This window comes from Dipodomys merriami, unplaced genomic scaffold (assembly GCF_024711535.1).
Source record: "Dipodomys merriami isolate MVZ:Mamm:240054 unplaced genomic scaffold, mDipMer1.0.p SCAF_137, whole genome shotgun sequence".
In the NCBI taxonomy this organism is placed as follows: Eukaryota; Metazoa; Chordata; class Mammalia; order Rodentia; family Heteromyidae; genus Dipodomys; species Dipodomys merriami.
In genome coordinates this window covers 2,562,034-2,576,593 of record NW_027202682.1, presented here as the reverse complement: position 1 = coordinate 2,576,593, position 14,560 = coordinate 2,562,034, and the positions used below count along the sequence as shown (strand labels likewise).

General features: G+C 56.7%; 3 protein-coding genes across 13 annotated transcripts in view; 1 reads left to right on the top strand and 2 right to left on the bottom strand.

Annotated features, from left to right (window-relative positions):
• LOC138825464 (serine/arginine repetitive matrix protein 2-like) overlaps nucleotides 1-2,834 on the top strand; it is a 30,147-nt gene extending 27,313 nt beyond the window's left edge. For 3 of the 11 annotated variants that reach the window (XM_070020066.1, XM_070020068.1, XM_070020065.1), the window contains exons 12-15: nucleotides 502-786; nucleotides 1,912-2,025; nucleotides 2,134-2,241; nucleotides 2,335-2,834. In XM_070020066.1, coding sequence (XP_069876167.1) covers nucleotides 502-786; nucleotides 1,912-2,025; nucleotides 2,134-2,241; nucleotides 2,335-2,344 — 517 coding nt within the window. In that variant the 3' untranslated portion in view covers nucleotides 2,345-2,834. Of the gene's footprint in view, nucleotides 1-16; nucleotides 787-1,092; nucleotides 2,026-2,133; nucleotides 2,242-2,334 lie in introns of those variants that run through there. The other 8 variants (XM_070020067.1, XR_011371406.1, XR_011371405.1 and 5 more) reach the window with 8 other exon arrangements.
• Nucleotides 2,835-3,317: 483 nt separating this feature from the next.
• Nucleotides 3,318-7,403, bottom strand: LOC138825465 (elongin-B). The gene is made up of 4 exons (XM_070020074.1): nucleotides 7,346-7,403; nucleotides 7,100-7,234; nucleotides 5,766-5,871; nucleotides 3,318-3,493 (listed from the first exon to the last, which is right to left on the bottom strand). The coding sequence occupies exons 1-4, from the start codon at nucleotides 7,346-7,348 to the stop codon at nucleotides 3,381-3,383; spliced, it is 357 nt and encodes a 118-aa protein (XP_069876175.1). The 5' UTR covers nucleotides 7,349-7,403; the 3' UTR covers nucleotides 3,318-3,380.
• A 4,084-nt stretch (nucleotides 7,404-11,487) lies between these two features.
• LOC138825283 (serine protease 33-like) lies at nucleotides 11,488-14,223 on the bottom strand. Its single transcript, XM_070019680.1, has 6 exons — nucleotides 14,091-14,223; nucleotides 13,557-13,583; nucleotides 13,283-13,445; nucleotides 12,895-13,166; nucleotides 12,298-12,467; nucleotides 11,488-12,141 (listed from the first exon to the last, which is right to left on the bottom strand). The coding sequence occupies exons 1-6, from the start codon at nucleotides 14,221-14,223 to the stop codon at nucleotides 11,983-11,985; spliced, it is 924 nt and encodes a 307-aa protein (XP_069875781.1). The 3' UTR covers nucleotides 11,488-11,982.
• Nucleotides 14,224-14,560: the final 337 nt, after the last annotated feature.

Genomic DNA, 14,560 nt, shown 5'->3' with positions numbered 1-14,560 from the left:
TTTTCCATCTCTACAGAGGACAGAACTAGAGGAAATGGACTTAATTTTACAGCAGGAGGGATGGCAGTTAGACCTCAAGAGGAACTCCCTGGGCTGGAAGGATCTTCAGAGGTCATCCCGTCCCTCTCCCTGCCTCCAGGCAGGACGGCCCCTCCCAGCCAACCTGCCATGCACAGGGGCCTCCCCAAGCTGCGGCTCTCCCAAGGAGGGAGACCACCTAGCTTCAGCTGACCATCTGAGCCCAGGGCCTTATTCCTCCATCAGGGACATTCTTGAGGTTTAACCTTGATCCCTTGTGCTGTGGCCTCAGCCTAATGCTTGTGTTAGCAGACGTTGGGTCGGCTCAGGCCACTGCTCCAGCAGAGTGCCCACTGGCCTGCCTAGGTGTGCTCCCGAGGCCTTTCTCAGCACCCCTCCCCCACTGCCCTTCCTCCAAGCCAAGGAAGGTAGGGTCAGGGCCGGGGCAGCTTGTCTACTGATGACCTTGCTCTTCTCCCACAGGGTCCCCAGCCCCACCCCAGCCCCGAAGGAGACCGTTCGCGAGGGACGTCCTCAGGAGCCAGTCCCAGCCAAAAGGAAGAGGCGCTCTAGCAGCTCCAGCTCCAGTTCTTCCTCCTCTTCCTCCTCCTCCTCTTCTTCCTCCTCTTCTTCCTCCTCCTCCTCCTCTTCCTCCTCTTCCTCCTCCTCTTCCTCCTCCTCTTCCTCTCCCCCCTCTCCTGCTAAGCCTGGTCCTCAGGCCTTACCCAAACCTGCAAGTCCCAAGAAGCCACCCCCTGGCGAGCGGAGGTGAGTGCTGCCTTGCCTGAGGTGGAAGTGGCGGGTGGGTTGACTGCTCCAGAGAAGGGACCCTGGGTGAGGTTCCTGCTGGGGTGCCTCGTGGACGTCGGTGTCTGATTGTATGGGAGGACTCGGGCAAACTCCTCTGCCCGCTGCTCCCAAGGTGCCTTGTTCTGGAAAAGGGCTGCACCATCCAAGAGGGTCCCACACCAGAATTGGGAGGTTCTAGTTTTCTTCCTCTGTCCCCTCCCTCCCTCCCCTGACATGCAGCCCAGTCCCAGGGGTTCTAGCTAAGTCTCCCCATTGCTGCTGCAGGGCTCTGGTCTGGCCACCGTCATCTTCTCCCGACTCTGTCCACAGCCTCCTCCCTGTCTCCCTGCCTCCACGCCATTCTCTTCCACTCGTAGCCAGAGGGATCTTTCTAAAACGCACATCTGGCTACTTCCCTCCACTCCACAAATCCTTCCGGGACGCCCTGTGGCCTGCAGGATAAAGCCCCACCTCTGCGGGAATGGCGTGTGAGGCTCTTCACCAGCTACCCTTGCCCGCCCCATGCTCTTGTCCACCCTGTGTTCCTCCTGCCTACCCCCACACATGCCCTGTGATCCGGCCATGCCCGCGCCTTGCAGTCTAGGAGAGCCCCATGCCTTTGGACATGCTGTTCCTTCTGCCTGGGATTTCCTTGTCCGCCTGGCGAGCTCCTCGTTCTGCAAGACTCCACTCAAACAGCACCTCCGAGAAGACTGCCTTGCCCTTTCCCTGCCCCACCCCAGCCCAGGCTCCCCTCCCTGGGGCCCCCAGACCCATGCACATCCATTCCTGCGGGGCTGCTTCCCACACATGGGGACTGGGCCTGTGTGCCTCCTTTGCTGGCCTCCTCCACTACCAGACTGAGCACCTTCAAGGGCAGGGACTGTCTTTTATCTTTGCGTCCCCCGCTGCACCCTGTGCCCTGCCCACTGGGGCACTCGGTGGATGGTGTGCGGGCGGATGGGTGAGTGCGGATAAAGGTGGGTCTGAGGCTGGCCCTGCGTGGTGTGAGGTTTGGTGGTCAGGACCTGGGCGGGTGGTCCTGAGTGCTAGCTGGTGGGTTTGGAAGGATGTGGTGCTATAGAGTCCCACTCTGCTCCTCAGGTCTCGGAGTCCCAGGAAGCCAATAGACTCCCTTCGGGACTCTCGGTCCCTCAGCTATTCTCCTGTGGAGCGCCACTGTCCCTCACCCCAGCCTTCCCCACAGGAACAGCAGAGGTGAGGCCCCTTCAGCCTGTAGCCTGATTAGCCACCATCCGCTCATACAGAGGGCTTTTGAGGATTCTTAAAGACAGCCTGGGGTCTGACACCTGTCCTCTGTTGCAGCAGTGAGCGGGTTTCCCGGAGAGGCCAGCGTGGGGACAGCCGCTCTCCCAGCCACAAGCGCAGAAGGGAGACACCTAGTCCTCGGCCCACACGCCACCGCTCCTCCAGGTGAGTTGAGTCTTGAGTGGCAGCACTTGTGGGCCAGCTTAAAGTGGCCCTTGGGCTGGGTGCAGCTTTCACATTGATCCTCCTCTGTTGCAGGTCTCCATAAATCGTTGGGGTTTCTATCACACCTCATAATTCTGGAGCCACATGGAACATCCCTTGTCCCCAATGGAGCTGTAGGGGTCCTTGTCTGTTTGCCCCTTGAACCCTGACAGCATCTTCTGGGAGGGCTCCTTTCTTCCCCTCCATTTTTTTGTTTCTGTGAAATGTTAATCTCTGTGAGTTTTCCCTGGTTCGTGTTGGGGGGGGAGGGCAGGGATTGGGGGGGGAGGGAATGCAAATGGAAGTTGGGGGAGGGGAAGGAAACTCCCTAGCCTAGTTATTAAGGGGGTAATTGATGGTTTGGGTCATGGGAGGTTGGTTGATATCTGGGAAGGGGCAGGATTTGAATTCAGTGAGCCCCTGTTGGCCCCTATGAAGTTGCAGGCCCCTCCCCCCCAAAATTTCTTCATGTTTCTTAAAGGCATTTTGGTTTTTTAAAAATCTGTACAGCAAGAGAAACTTTTTCTGTCAAATAAAAATGAGAAATGCAGGAATTCAGTCTATAGACTTTTATTAACAATCCTAGGGCTTGAACTCAGGGCCTAGGCCCTGTCCTTGACCTTTTTGCTCAAGGCTAGTGCTGCAGCTTAAACTACAGTTCCACTTGGAGTGGTTTACTGTAGATTGGCATTCCATGGCAGGAAGTGCTTGACGGATGGATGTTCCTGCCTTGGCTGACTCCAAACCAGGATCTCAGCCTCCAGAGTAGGTATATGAGCCTGGCACCAGCACCTGGTAGACCTTACTTTGGTGTGATAAGAAGGGCTACTAAACAATTATGGCTCTAGCTGCTGGCTTCTCACCTGGACTATTTGGAGAAGGGTAACTGCCCATAACTGCTGGCCCAGGGCTTTGGGTCCTCAGGGTGGACTATGGTGCCCAGAGAGGCAGGCAGCCTGGCTGCAAACAAGGTCCCTTAGAAGCTGATGTCTAGACTAAGGAGCCGTAGAGAGAAAGAGGCAGCAGTCAGTCAGGCAGACACCCAAATCTCTTTTATTGGGGGTAGGGGGAATGAGCCTCTGGGGGCATGCCTGGGGCCCTCACTGCACAGCTTGTTCATTGGCGCTGCCTCCGGAATCCTGAGGCTTCATCACATCTGGAAGCTCTGGTGGGCTGGAGAAGGGCTCGATGCGCAGGGCCTCAAAGGCTTCATCTGTTGGGAAGGACAACTGGAGTCGGTTCCCTACCTCCTGTCCTCTAGCTCAGAAGACACATTTTGTCTTAAGCCCCAACTCCCAACCTCTGGCAGGCTGCCGTCTTGGTGCTGAAATGTCATCGTCTCCCCCCCCCCCCCCACCAGCATAACCCAACCACCCCTTCAATAACCCACCTTGGCCCCATGCAACTGGCTGTTTTGGGGGGCCTTTATCCCGATTCACTTACTTGCCTTTCCTGGCACTGTCCCTAAGCTGCTTTTGCTTGAGGATTCTGCTACTTAATTCACAGCCTGACTTTAGCTTTTTCTTAGTAGTCAGTTGATGAGTCTGACTTTCCTGCCTGAGCTGGCTTTGGATCTCAGGCTGATCCTCGGATCTCAGCTTTCAGAATACCTAGTGTACACCAGCTTATCAATAAGCCAACCTGTGGCCATAATACTTCATTCTGTCTGCTTTGTCTCCACGCCACCATCACTTTACCCAGAAGGTTTCCTTCCCATCAGATTTGTGAATGGGATCCTAAACTCCCTGCCCTTTTTGATCATGCCTGATGCTTAAGGTACTGGCTCCTAAGGTTCCTACACCACCCTGTTTCCTGCCTGAGTCTCTGCACTCAAGTTGGCTAATCTGGGCTGTTGAACTCAGGCCCCTCCTCAGAGATCACTCCCAGCCTGCCAGTATACAGTACAGTTTCTATATCAACTTACCTGGACATTACCTCAGGAGCACTTAGCACAAGCAACTTGTCTGCTTTTCATACTTCAAACAGTGGCTCCAATTCCCACCCTTGTTCCAGTGCAGAGGAAATGAACTTCATACTTTTTTCTCCTACCTTACAGACTCTTCACCAGGCTCAAATGACACTTGGAGGTGTGTGCGTGCAGGCATGTGTGTCTCCTGGGGCTTGAACTCAGGACCTAAGTGCTATCCCTGAGTTTTTGTGCTCGGGGCTAGTTGTGTATCACTTTGAACCTAAGCTCTATTTTCAGCCTTTTTAGTGGTTAACGAGATTCAAGGGCTTCCCTGCCTGGGCTGGCTTTGAACCCCCTTTCTCAAATCTCAGCTTCCAGAGTGGATTACAGGCATGACCATTGGCGCAGAGCTCTAGGGTGTTTTCTTCATCTACTTCAGTAAACAATTTTTTTTTTTTTTGGCCAGTCCTGGGGCTTGAACTCAGGGTCTGAGCACTATCCCTGAGCTTCTTTTGCTCATGGTTAGCAGTCTACCACTTGAGCCACAGCACTGTGTCTAGCCTTTTCTGTGTATGTGGTACTGAGGAATGGAATCCAAGGTTTCACGCATGCTAGCCTAACACTCAACTGCCAATCCACACTCCCAGCCCAGAAATTTTTTTTGGGGGGGGGCGTCTGTTGGTCGTAGGGCTTGAACTCTGGGCCTGAGTGTTGTCCCTCAGCTCTTCAGCTCCAGGCAAGTGCTCTACCACTTGAGCTACAGTGCCACTTCCCGGTTTTCTGAGTGGTTTATTGGAGATAAGAGTTCCACGACTTTCCTGCCCCGGGCTGGCTTTGAAACACAATCCTCAGATCTCAGCCTCCTGAGTAGCTAGGATTACAGGCATAAGCCACGGGCGCCCAGCAGAAATTCTTTATATACTTAGCTACAGGAGGTCCAAAGCAGTGAAAATACAGGTCTATGTTTCCATTCCCAGAAGCAAAGAACAAATTCTAAAAGCATCCCCTTAAAATTGGGAAGAAAATAAAACTTTTTGCAGATCCTGGGCCTTGAACTTGGGGCTTGTGCTCTGTCCCTGAGCCTCTCTATGCTCAAGGCTACCACTCTACCACTAAGCCACATTACCAGCCCAAATAAACCACTCTTTACCTTTCAAATTTCTAAGATTTGGGCAGGGCTGAGGCAGGATGGATTAGATCACAAGCTTTGTTCATCTGACTCCGGAGTTAATGTCCCAGCTAGTAACTAGACCACTTTAGGTTTCTTTAACTTATCTAAAAATGGGCACAGTACAGGTCTCAGAAATGCACTGTACAGCCATGCAGTCTGGCTCCAGAAAGCTACTTCAAAGCCTAGCCAGCCCCATGGGACTGCTTCAGCATCCTCATCTTCTAAATGAAAACTAATGCAGTACTGCTTGTCCAGAGCTATGGAGAGGAACAGAAAGGACTCAGGAAGTAACATGGAGAGTACAGGGTCAAGCACTTAGAAAAGTAAATCTGAGCTGATAGGACTATATCTTCACATCTATGGCTGTTATCAGACTACAGATGCCATCCAGCTCAGCCCTCTTACCTGCCCGGAAGGCTAGGCCCACTGTGGCTGGGGCCTGTGGCCGTGCTGTCTGGCTGGTGAAGCCACACTCGCCCAGTGTTTTCCCATCATCTAGAAGCTGGTCGTCCTGAGGAGGAAAAGCTTAAGTCCGGGAGGGGTCCCTGAGGGATATATCCCAGACCTCTAGCCAACAACAACGGGGGAGTCAGAGGGAAGACAGACCTCCCCACCTGTGGCTATGACTCCAGAGTATAAAATATGCATACCAACACTATACCCAAGGGTTTCAAACACACCCATAAAGAGAAGGAAATCTGATGTTTCCCAACTCCAAGAAAGTCTAATTTGGAGCCACTGGCCTAGGTCTACCCCCCTACCCCACCCCACCCCAGTCCTAGGGCCTGGGCACTGTCCTGAGTTGCTTTTTTGCCCAAGGCTGGCACTCTACCACTTGAGCCACAGCGCCACTGCTGGCTTTTTCTGTGTCTGTGGTACTGAGGAATCAAACCCAGGGCTTCATGAATGCTAGGCAAGCACTCTACTGCTAAAGCCACATTCCCAATCCAACTAGCATAGTTTGAAGAGAGCTAAAACTTGATAAATCCCCTTAAACAATGTCTCAAGTCCCAGGCTGGCCTTGAGCTTGAGATCCTCCTGCTTCAGCCTTTGATGGGCCATCTGCCAGACTAAGTTGAAATTTTTTTTCTGTTACGTTTCCAGAACCTTAAAATAGGAATTCCTGAGTTCCCAACTGCCAGGTTTCAATCACTAGGGAGGCACAGAAAGCACTCAAGCACAGTGTATGGCACTTGGGATCTTTATAAAGGAAGTTCAGCAGATTTCGGCGGGGAAAGCCTTTCACACACCAGCAAAAAGTCAGCGCCCCAAGTTGCCAGCCAGAATCCGATCAGCTCACTCAGGGGATCTCATGCTTCTGGGAACCAGAATCAAGGGCTGAAGCGCTTGATTCCCCAACGAGGGCCCGGACTCCCCGCCACCCTCACTAAAAACCGCCGTTGGTTTGAACGGAAACAGGCAGCTAACAACCCAGCGGGCGCTTGATGAAGCTCTTGTGGGCCTGACCTATCTGGACACATTGTCTCTCTCTCTGGGCACTGACCACGTCCCAGCCCGAGCAGCGGGATCCCGACGGGACCGAGGATTAAAAAGAACGTGAGGCGGACTCTGCCACGACCTCTGGCCGCAGCCTCGGGGTGTGGGTCTCCTCCAAGGCGGAGCAGGGCCCCGGGAGCCCGCGGGGCGCGGCGGGCCGGCCGGCCGCGGCGATCGGGGACCCCCGCCGGTCCCCCCCGCTCCACGCCCGCGCGCACAACCGACGCCCCCGCGCGCCGCACCTTGTAGAGCCGCTGCTCGTCCGGTGGCCGCTTGAGGATGCCCTCGACGATGCGCTTCAGCTCGAACACGGTGCTCGACTCCTTGGCGTCCGTGAAGATGGTGGTCTTGTGGCGCCGGATCATGAGGAACACATCCTGGGGGGCAGCGGGCAGCGTCAGCGCCCGGCCGCCGGCCCCCCCGCGCGGCCCGGCGCCCCCGCCGCCCCCCGGCCCGGCCGGGCCGCCCCTCCCCCCGCGCCCGCTCACCATCCCGGCGGCTGCCTCTGGCTCGACGCGCCGGCGCGGCCTCGCCCCGCCCCTTACCAGCAGCCCGCGCGCGGCCCAGCGTGCCCTGCGCGCAGCCCCGCCCACCGCGGCGCCACCATTTTAGGTAATCCGGAAGTGGCTCGCGCCGCGCGCAGATTAGCAGCCATCTTGTTGCCGAGGCGACTAGGAAGTAGGGTGGAGGGGCGCGGGCGGGGCGGGGCGGGGATCGGGGCGGGGCGGGGCGGGGCGCGCGAGCCGGGCTGAGGCCCCGGGACCGGGACGCCGGCGCCGAGCCGAGGGGCGTCGGCGAGGCTCGAGGGTGTGGTCTGGCGGGGCGGATCGCGAGACGCCGGTGGCCATCTTGGGAAGGTGTGGAGCTCTGCGGCGGGCCAGGCTCGGGCCCCACGCCTGTAATCGCGGCTGTCCCGGAGCCCGAGACCCTGAGGATGGTGGTTCGAAGCCAAGCCCCGCAGGGAAGTCCGCTGAGACTGTTTCCAAAATACCCAGGGTGGGGCTGGGGTGAGGCTCAGTGGCAGAGTGCTTGACTAGCAAACGCCGCATCCTGGGTTCGATCCCCAGTACCAAAAAAGAAAAAGACAATAACCAGTGAAGCCGGGCGCCCGGTGGCTCACGCCTGCGATCCTAGCTACTCAGGAGGCTGAGATCTGAGGATCACAGTTCAGAGCCAGTCTGTGAGACTCTTTATCTCCAACGAACCACCAGAAAACCGGAAATGGCACTGTAGCTCAAGTGGTAGAGCGTTTACCCTGAGCTGAAGAGCACAGGGACAGCGCCCAGGCCCAGAGTTGAAGCTCCACGACTGATTAAAGAAAAAAAAACAACAGTGATAAAGCAGAACTGAGGGCTTGGCTCAAGTGGTAGAGGACCTACTTAGCAAGTATAAGATCCAGAGTTAGAACCCCAGTACTGCATTTGTTTTAAAAGGGGGAGTGAGGGGGTCTTTGAGATGTCAAGCTGCAAAGCATTTTGGGTAGAGAAAAATCTCAGGACATGTCTGGCAAATGGAAATCCTGAAACTCGAACCTATTGCTCCTGAGTTGGGTAGGCCCGGATCACCTCGCCATGTTAATAAATTACAGCACCAAAGCTATGATTAGAGGTTGGTAGAATTCATGGCTGTGGATTATTCTCCCAGCTCCAAAATACAGGCCAAGCCGAGGTAAGGATGCCTCAGGCCTGTAAACCTAGCTTGTCTGGAGGCTGAGATCTGGAGATTGCAATCCTAAGCCAGCCCAGGCTGTCCATGAGACTCTTATCTCCAGTTAACCAACAGAAAGCCAGCTCTAGCTGTGACTGTAGAGTTAGAGCTCTGGCCTTGAGCAAAAAAGTTCCCCATGAGGGTGCAAGTCCCAGGACGCTCCCTCTCCCACCTCCCCCAAGTATAAAGGCCATAGATAAGAACCATGCATGTCCTGTAGGGAGTACACAGTGTTTCTCTTCTTAAAAATCTCTTTTTCTTATTACATGGAAATAAGTTCTTGCTAAACCTTCCCCTTGTGAGACACTAGTGAGACACCTGGAAAGTCACACAAGTAGATGACAAGTTCCATGATTTGGTGTGCAAACTGAGAAGCTGAGGGAACTTGCTCATGCCTGAAGCGGTGACAGGTGTATAATTTTGGACCTTCTGGTCACTGTAGTGGAAGCATCTCCTCCTCCCTTAGGCTTGGGTCTAGTGGTTGATGATGCCAATCCAGAAAGACTTTGTGGCCAGTAAGTTAGCTAGGCGAGTAGTCTGCCATTCCCCTCAGCTACCATCTGACATTTTAAAGCATGCCATGTGAGATGCAGTATCTCAAAATGCATGCACAGGATCGAGCCTGCCTGTACGTGTGATGACAAGTCTTTCCAGTGTGCATGTGTTTCCTCAATGAAATTTCCTTTGTTTGGAGCCACACAGCTAAGAGAAAGAGCCCCAGCATCTCCTACTTGCTGGAAGCAATAAACCCCTCCCCACTCTAATCTCCTCCTTGTGTTTATTGCCTTGAGCTAGTGACTGAACACGGTCTGGGCTCCTGTTCTTGCTCCGCAGCAGCTTTGGGCAGTTCGCCTCATCCAGAAATTCTTCCCTCTCTCTAAGATGGGGGATGAGTTGTCTTGCCATACATTGGCACTCTGTACCTGCTTCCAAAGATTTAACAAGTTATTGGTCACTTGTAGAGTGACAGCCTTAGGTTCCTCTTGAACCCCTTAAGTCTCTTCCCCTCCTATAACATCCTTCCCTGGGTGTGGTTCTCCCCCTCCCCCGCCCATCTCCCAGCCTCTCAGGCCCACAGGAAAGGGTTTAAAGCTGTTACCACGCCAGTGGGCAAGATGTGACTGAGGGAGTCCAGCCTCAGCAGGCCGCGGTCCCCCGGCCCCCAGGCTGGCCTCGCTGGCAGGTGGGACACACAGCTTCCGGGATTGGGAAGAGCTGCTGCTTGCCAGCACCACGGGAGTGTGGGAGACCACACTCTTGGGGTGAGAGGTAGTGGAGAGAAGAGGGGGTTCTCCTCATGGCTGGTCCTAGAAGCGGACAGCTGGGTATGAAGCCTAGTCTACTACCTTGACAGCTGTGACTGGCCTCAGCTATGGTCTGGGGGTCTCTTCTCACCCCACCCACCCCCACCATGTAGCTTCCACTAAGAATGGGCCTAACCAGGAGCAACAAGGGCTTCATGGCCATCCTCCCCTGCAGCGCTCAGGTCTCAAAAGCCCTCTTATGACAGGCTTTCTGGATGTGAGTCATGGCAGGCCTCAGGCCTTTGGCCTGCTCTCCTCTTGATCTCATCTCGCATGCTATCGAGGGGGGGGGGGCGCTTCCAGAAGGAAAGTCATGTGGGATCCACGTGGCCCTGAGCAGCATTAACCAGTAGGAACTGCCATCAAGGAGCCCACGGTCTCCCGAGGCCAGCCTGCCTTGCCCAAGGCGCCCTGGTCCCTGACCCCCCCCCCCCCCAGCATAGACCAGCTGTGCTGCAGCGTGGACTGCCCTCGGCCTGGAGGCAGAGGGAGCGGCCTTGAGCTCTGCCTCCAACACAAAGTGGCTTGAGTCAGCAGTGACCTTCCCAAGCGGCCTGAGTGGGGCCCGGGCAACTGTGCCTCTGAGGTTCCTCCATTATTTTCCCTGGCTCACCCATCAGCTCCAAAATATAAGCTTTGACTTGTCCAGGTTTGGTTCACTTTCTTGCTCCTTCTGTAGCTCTAGTGACTCTTATCACTAGGTCCCAGTGGCTCATGCCTATAATCTTAGCTTCTCAGGAGGCTGAGATCTGAGGATAGCAATTCAAAGCCAGCCCAAGTAGAAAAGTCTTTAAGATGATTCTTCTTCTGCCTGAACTCAGGGCCTGAGCTTTTCAGCTCAAGGCTACCGCTCCACCACTTGAGCCACAGTGCCACTTCTGGCTTTTTCTGCTTTTGTGGTACTGAGGAATGGAACCCAGGTCCTCATGCATACAAGGCAAGCGCTCTACCATTGAGCCACCTTCCCAGCTCAGTCTCTAAGATTCTTATCTCCAGTTAGCCGCAAAAAGCTAGAGTGGAGACAGATCACTAGCCTTGAGCAAAAAAGCTACAGACAGTGCCCCAGGGCTGAGTTAGAGCCCCAGTACCTACACTGTAAAACAAAGAAACTGATCCTTATCTGTCCCGAGAGAGGACTCCAGGTCCTTAGCGGAAAGAGGTACGGGATGGGAGGGAGGGCCTGGGTCCAGGTTCTAGGTTCCCCCTAGGCGTAGATGGTGTCCATGAACAGCCGGACAGCAAGAGCTGTGGCTGTGCCTCCTGAGAGCTGACAGGTGAGGTCTGTGCCCGGGCCTCCCCGGGGGGCGAAGGGCCACGACTCCTCCCCCAGAACGCCCCGCCTCCCGCGTGCAAACTCTGGAGGAGTTTGTTTGTTTGACAGGGATTCACATTGTCCCCAGGCTAGCCTAGAAGTCCCTCATCTTACCTCAGCCTACCAGATGCCGAGTTTACAGGCGTGTATCACCACACCAGGCTCTAGATTAGCTTTTATGGTTGTATAATAACCTGCCACAAAGGTAGCAGTTTAAAACAACACAAATTTATTAACTCACTACTCAGTGGATGAGAAGCCAGGGGAAGGGGCTCAGCAGGTCTCTGCAGGCTGAAACTGGGTTCTTTTCTGGTGTTGGGGAAGAATTTATCTCCAAGCCCCAACATGTTAGCAGAGTTGGCTTTCTGGTCATCATGAGTCTGAGGATGCAGCCAGCCGGGGCAGCCACCAGCCCCTGCAGCCAACAACGGAGACTCCCTGGTGTCGAGTCCCCGTCCTGTTTCCACTCTGACTTCCTCCAGGAAGTGAGGGCCACGCAGCCCAGATGAACCATCAGCTGGGTTGCCCATCTCTGGGTGCCCTGGCCCCATCCCAGGCCAGGGAGGGTCACCAGGAACCAGGAGGGAAGGGGGAAAGTGAGCACGAATGATGGTGGCAGAGATCAGTGGACTCCTCAGAGGATCGGAGGCAGGGGATGGACAGACGGGCGGCTGGGTGGCTCCTGAGCATGTCAGCCTCTAGGCCGAAGGGTTGGGGCATGTGCATGTGACTAGACAGGCCAGGGGGCCCGAGGACCAAAGTGACTGCTCCAGGCAGCCGACCTCCACCCAGCTGACACGCATCACAGGCTGAGGTGAGCCTGAATCCACCGGCTGTACTTGGCCACGTTGGTATACACGCCTGGTCTGTTGGGCAAGGCACAACCCTTGCCCCAGCTCACCACACCCACCAAGACCCAGCGTCCAGATTGCACGCAGGCCAGGGGTCCCCCGGAGTCACCCTGCAGGAGAAAGGCCAGCTGAAGTACCCGCCCCCCCACCCCCCACCATAATCTTCTAGGCAGCTCCCCCAGAATTCAGGCTGGAGATCTGATCTCCTGTCCTGGGTTCTGGGGATGTGGAGGTCAGAGGAGGCGGGGGACGCGGGGGACACGCACCTGGCAGGCATCCTTGTGGCCCTGGAGGTAGCCAGCACACAGGCTGCCCGGCAGGACTATGCGCTCAGCCCGGGGCACGTCAGTGCCCACGTGGTAGAGCCGGTCACAGGCCTTGGAGTCCAGCAGTGGCACCCGCGCTCCCTGCAGAGGGCGCCAGTCTGGGAGCGGAACTGGGAGAGGGAGAGAGTCAGGAGGGCACGAGGCCCGCAGCCCCTCTGCCAGGCAGAGGCCTCCGAGGGCCCACTGCGAGCAGATTGGGGGCCTCAGAAGTGACTCTGGGCCAGGCACCGGTGGCTCACGCCTGTCATCCTAGCTACTCAGGAGGCTGAGATCTGAGGATCATGGTTCAAAGCCAGCCCGGGCAAGGAAAGCCCGTGAGACTCTCATCTCCAATGAACCACCAGAAAACCGGAAGTGGCGCTGTGGCTCAAGTGGTAGAGCACTCGCTCGCCTTGAGCTGAAGAGCTGAGGGACAGCGCCCAGGCCGAGGCTCCACTACCGACCACAAAAAAAAGTGACTCTGGGAGGCTGCGAAGGTGGATCCTCAGTCAGATGGAGGAGGCTGGGCCTCCCATTGCCCTCCCCCTTGTGTCTCACCTCCGGGCTGGAGGCTGCCCCAGCCTGTGACCCAGCATGCTGCGGCATGAGGAGGCCGGGAGCCGGGCGGGGGCAGGCACACAGGCTGGACGTGGGCGCTCAGGGGCACCGGGCGGCCGAGCTGCAGCAGCGCCAGGTCTCCTCGGGCCTCGTCCTCCGAGAAGTCTGGGGGCAGCAGCACGCGGCGCACGGGTGCCGAGACGGCGTGGGGGGACGCGAGGCCCAGCCGCAGGGCCCCGAGGCGCACGTGGTACTCGGATGGCAGCACCCGTCTGAGAAAGGAGTTGGGGCCGCTCTGTGGAGGGGGAAGAAGGGCCAGGCCCCTGGGAGCCCTCACCGCCCAGGCCTCCCCCCGGCTCTTCCTAGGGCTCGGGGGTGGGGGGCTGACCTGGGGAAGCAGTGAGCCGCTGTCAGCACCCACTGGGGTGCAATGAGTGACCCCCCACACACGTGGACCCCGCGGTGCTGGATGCTGGCCTGCCACGGCCACTCTCCATTGCGAGCATCCCGGCCCCCCACAATGCGACTGGACACTTGGGGCTGCCCACAGGCTTCGAGAGAACAGAGAGACAGTGGGTGTGGACCAGGGACAGGGCCTGGGAAGTAGGGGTTGAGGAGGGAGGCTCGGGGTTCAGGGGGCGCATGCTCTGAGGGGGGCTTACCTGCGGATGCCTGCGCCCCAGCAGTCTCTGAAGAAGGAAGAGGAGGAGGAACTGGATTAGGGGTCGGGTGTCAGGTAACAAGCTGGGGCAGAGGTGGCGCAGATGGGGCAGGTGGCAGCGGCTTCTGGGCACTCTGTCACCTGATTTAAGCTGCAGGGTAGGGTGGGACTTAGGCTTTATGCAGGATTCATGCAGGATGTCAGAGAGGACTTGGCCCTTTGAATTAAACCAGCTGGGGCTGGGCACTGGTAGCTCATGCCTTGTGATTCCTAGTTACTCAGGGGGCTGAGATCTGAGGGGCAAGATTCAAAGCCAGCCCAGGAAGGAGAGTCCCTGAGATTCAGATCTCCAATGAACCACTAAAAAGCTGCAAGTGGAGCTATGGCCTAAGTGGTAGAGCGCTAACCTTGACTGGAAAAACTCAGGGACAGAGCCTAAGTTCAAGCCCCAGGACCAAGTCAAAATGATAAAGGAAAAGAACGGGCCGGGGTGCTCAGCTGCAAGGCCCAGCACCCCCTCCCCAGCCCCACTCACCCAGCACCAGCAGGAGCAGGACCCAGAGGCGGGGAGCCCCCCTCATCCTATCTTCAGGGCTGGTCTGGGTAGAGGTCGCACTGCTCAGGGCTTGGACTCTGGTCTGAAGTCGGTAGGGAGCAGAGAAGAACATCCCAGCCGTTGGGGACACACCACCCCACTCTCCCCTCTGCGGCTCTTCCCTCTGCCATCAGCGGCATCTGCTTGGTTCTGGATTGGTCTCTGTCACCCAGATTAACACCCCCTACCCTGCCCAGGCCCAGGTGGGCATCTGTGGCAGGTGTGTCTGACAATTGTTCTAGAATCTCATCCTCCTGTCCATTCCCCAGCCACTGCCCTGTCTTTCCCCCCTGGTGAGCCCTGAACCTGCTCTCACCCGCACGGCCTGTGCCCTCTTGGCTGACTGGGGGCCAGGGGAGGACCTGGGGGCTTAAAGGACAGAGGGGTGGAGGCCCCGCCTGGGGAAAACT